General features: G+C 37.2%; 1 protein-coding gene across 1 annotated transcript; it reads right to left on the bottom strand.

Annotated features, from left to right (window-relative positions):
- Nucleotides 1-1,390: 1,390 nt before the first annotated feature.
- Nucleotides 1,391-2,137, bottom strand: LOC107807862 (uncharacterized). Its single transcript, XM_016632309.2, has 2 exons — nucleotides 1,817-2,137; nucleotides 1,391-1,720 (listed from the first exon to the last, which is right to left on the bottom strand). The coding sequence occupies exons 1-2, from the start codon at nucleotides 2,135-2,137 to the stop codon at nucleotides 1,391-1,393; spliced, it is 651 nt and encodes a 216-aa protein (XP_016487795.2).
- Between the last annotated feature and the right edge of the window lie 2,526 nt (nucleotides 2,138-4,663).

Genomic DNA, 4,663 nt, shown 5'->3' on the forward strand with positions numbered 1-4,663 from the left:
TTCTAGATGCCATGATTAATGCAAGTGCAAGTTTTTCTAGCTGAGGATACCATGACTCTGCATCTAATAATGACTTGCTAACATAATAAATTGGAGACTGTTTACCTTGGTCTTCATGAACTAAAACATCACTCACCGCTACTTCTGAAACATCTAGATAGATAAACAACCTTTCCCCATCTTTTGGTTTTGCAAGGAACGGTGGAGTTGACATGTATACCTTCATGTTTTGAGTGATTTTTGACACTCCTCAGACCATTCCAACTGATCTTGATTTTTAAGAGCTGAAAAGAATTTAAAGCATTTTTCTGATGACTTGGAAATAAATCTTCCCAAGGTTGCAATTCTTCCCATTAGTTTCTACACCTCTTTCTTACTTGTAAGCATGTTAGGAATTTCTTCAATGGATTTAATCTGCGCAGAATTTACTTCAATACCACGGTTAGAAATAAGAAACCCAAAAACTTACCTAATGAAACGCCAAATGCACATTTCTCGGGATTTAGCTTCATATTGAATTTTCGTAAGATCTGAAATGTATCAGACAAGTGCTATATATAATCCCCTGATTGTTGAGATTTGACAAACATATCATCTATGTAGACTTCCATAGTTTTTCCTAAATGTTCCTGGAACATTTTGGTCACCAACCTTTGATATGTGGCACCAACGTTTTTTAGGCCAAATGGCATTACTTTGTAACAGTAAGTTCCCTGTCTGTTATAAATGAAGTTTTTTCCTCATCTAGGGGATCCATTTTGATCTGATTATACCCTGAATATGCATCTAAAAAGCTTAACAATTCGTGTCATGCAGTAGTATCAATTAGTTGATCTATATGTGGTAATAGAAAAGAATCTTTAGTACAAGTTTTGTTAAGGTCGGTGTAGTCTACACAAACTCGCCATTTGCCATTCTTTTTTGGTACTACTACAGTATTAGCTAACCAATTAGGATACTTTACCTCGCAGATAGACCCAATTTTTAAAAGTTTTTGGACCTCATCTTGAATCACCTGATATTTGAAAGACCCCTGCTTTCTCTTCTTTTGTTTGATAGGTGGATACGATGGATCTTCATTTAACTTGTGATTCATTACTTCCGGGGGTATTCCTGTCATATCAGAATGGGACCAGGCAAAGCAATCCACGTTAGTTTTCAAAAATTCAATCAACTTACCTTTCATTTTGTGGCTTAAGTTGGCCCCAATGTAGACTTTCTTTTCAGGACATTGTGTGAATAGCTCTACAGCCTCCAACTCTTCATTTGTCATTTTGATATTTTTATTTTCTTCCAGTTCTTGGATGGAATCGGGCCTTGAGTCCACATCTATTCGCCTATGTTCAGTTGAGGCTTGTGTTATAGTATCCTCAACTGGATTCTGTAATTGCTACTTTTCTTCGTTTTTTGTTCTTGAATCTGCTACAGAGTTGATGCTCCTGGATGTCTGTTGATCCCCACGTATTTGGCGTATTCCCTTTGGTGATGGGAATTTAATAACTTGATGTAAGGTAGACGACACATCATCCATCTCATGAATCCACGGTCTTCCGAGAATCATATTGTTAGCCATTTCCATCTCCACCACCTGAAATTTCGTATCTTTGACAACTCTTTCTGCGAATGTTGTAAGTACTACCTCCCCTTTTGTCACGACGCTTGAATTGTCAAAGCCAGATAAAGTATGTGCCTTAGGTACTAGCTTATCTTCAGCTTGCATCTCGTTTAATACTCTTAGCAAAATGATGTTCACGGAACTACCTGGATCAATCAAAACTCGTTTCATATTAGTATCATGCACAAGTAGAGATATTACCAGTGCATCGTTGTGTGGAGTTAACATGCTGTCCGCATCTGCATAATCAAATGTAATACTTTTTTTCTCCAAAACATGTCGGACGCACTTCCCGTGTGTAACTGTAACTTTTAAAACTTTCTTGGCCGCCGTATATGTCACGCTGTAAATTTCTTCGCCCCCGCTTATGACATTAACGGTCCTTTTTGGAGAAGGAGGTTTAGGGGGCTCCTGCATGTTCTTCATGTATGCTTGCTTACCTTTTTCACTAAATAGTTCGGTAAGATACCCTTGCTTTAATAAATGGTCTACTTCACTTTGTAGCAATCTACAATCTGCCATTTTATGAACATGATCGTTGTGAAAATCGCACTAGTGATCAGGATTACACCTATTTGGATTTGATCCCATATCCTTTGGCCACCGCACCTTATTACCCATAGTTCTTTACCGGACCTTTTTTCGGTTTTCGCACTTCTCGAACTCACCTTCTCCTCTTTTTGAGACCGAGAGATGGTATCTTCTTAGATCCTTAGCTTCGTGCTGTATTTGTTGTATACATCATTCTAGGTTGTTGTTGGGAATTCACGTAGACTTTCTTTGAGTCATCTTGTAGCTTTTGAGCTTTTCTCATTCAAATTACTGGCAACAGCCATAACTGCCCAGTTATCAGGTATGCATGATAACACCATCCTTTCAAGTTGGAATCTATACACGAATTCTCTGAGAAGCTCAGAATCTCGTTGATTTATTTTGAAAATATCTTCAATTCTTTTTTCGACTTTTTGAGCTCCCGAATGCGCTTTGATAAATGAATCTACAAGTTCAGCAAAAGAATTTATATAATTTTCGGGTAAGAGAGAATACCATGTCAATGCTCCCTTGGTGAGTGTTTCACTGAATTTCTTGACCAATACTGATTCAATTTCTTGTTTGTTTAAGTCGTTGCCTTTCACACCAGTTGTGAACGCAGTCATGTGGTCTCGTGGATCAGTTTTGCCATCATATTTTGGAATATCAAGCATCTTAAACTTCTTGGGAATCGGCACAGGAGCAGCACTGGGCTTCCAAGGTTGTTGTAAATATTTATCCATTTCTATTCTTTTGATTATAGGGGGGACTCCAGGTATTTGCTCTATTCGATCGCTTTGCTCCTTGAACTATTTCTGCAAGGTTAAAACTAATTTTTGTAAGTAATAATTAACCATGTTACCTGGTTCACCATCACGAGACTCGCTAGGAGTCCCACCACTGCCTGAATTAACGAGTCCAGAATGCAGGTTTTCTAAAGTATTGTGATTCGGAGTAGTTGTTGGTGGTGCAACTGGTAACTGGCTGGTAAAAGCCCGGAGAGCATTATTGACTTGTTGAGCAATTAGTTTCTTCAGAGCATCATGGAGTGCTTGTTCGTTCACAACTCTGTCATTTTGATTTACCTCAGATCCGTTTAGGTTCGCAACTCCGTTATTTGCTTCAGATCAATCTAGAGTCCCCTTTCGTGACTGTCGTTGTGAATCATGTGACGAGGGAGGTGGGGTCCTATCATCCGTATCATTAACTTGATGTTGTGGATCTTGGAGTGGTAAATTGTGTTGGTTATTGTCGTTGACATTCGAGATGATAAGTTTTTGATGAAAGAATTGATTAAGAAAGCAAACGATTATCAGATTCCCGGTAACATAACCAATTTGTTTAACCAAAAATCCGGATTTCGACCAAAGCTTGTTTTAGAAGAACTCGGGTTACTGATAATCAAATAGAAATAAGAATAATTGATAAATTTCAGCTGAATATAAAACAAAGTAAATCAATATATTCCAATAGTATTTCGTGTATTTACAAATGATCACACATCTCCTTTTATAGCTATCTCTAGATAATACGTTTTGTTTCTATCATAATAGAGCCATTATGGATAATTAATGGCATTTAATGTAACGTTATAACTGGTAACCATATTTATTTCAATACAGATTCGCTAACATTTTCTGTATTTAATGCCTATTAATTACTGACAATACGTATCTATACCCTTTTTTGCTATCAGATTCATTCTCTTAATACGATCTTTGAACATTAAGAGGTTTCGAGCATTTATCCTTCCTGTTTTCTTCTTGAACCGCTGCCCATGCCTGTTGAAGCTTGCCTCTTTAATTATTCTTTACCAACTGTCATCCTTTGACCAGTTCACGTATCATGATGTGTCGCCTTACAATCAATTCTATATATGAACTTAATTTTTCCCAATACAATATACCAGCTGATCAGGTGTTGGTGCGTATATAACGTGATAACCTCTTCCCATATCCCATATACATATACGTACATGTATATAACGCCGTTTGAATCATATTTCAACCACTGTGGGCAACATCATCATCATATAGCAGCTAATCAGGTGGTGGTGCGTACATAACGCCGTAACCTTTTCCCATATCCCATATACACATATTTACATATATATTCGTATATAACGCCATCTGGTCATGGGTCAATGCACATATATAAATGAGTGAAATAAATGAAAAATATGTAATATTCTCAATATTCCTCCCGGATAAACTTTTTCAACTGTGTATTATTCTGAGACCCATGAACAGAAGATAATAATATTTTTCATGGGGACTCAAGAGTATAGACACGCGTATATAACACCATCTGGTCAAGGGTCAATGCACATGTATAAATGTGTATTTGCTCGTTTCTTCAGTATAATTGGACCATGCCAAAAGAAAGAAGGAAGGGCTTTAACATACCTGGAGTAGGGAAATCTCCGTGTAATATTCCTTAGAACTCTAAAAATTGGATTAAGCTTCTGCTTTGGTTGAAATTCTTCAACGAGATTTTGCTTAATTTTTTAAGTTTGGA

Source organism: Nicotiana tabacum, chromosome 7, assembly GCF_000715075.1.
Source record: "Nicotiana tabacum cultivar K326 chromosome 7, ASM71507v2, whole genome shotgun sequence".
Classification (NCBI taxonomy): Eukaryota; Viridiplantae; Streptophyta; class Magnoliopsida; order Solanales; family Solanaceae; genus Nicotiana; species Nicotiana tabacum.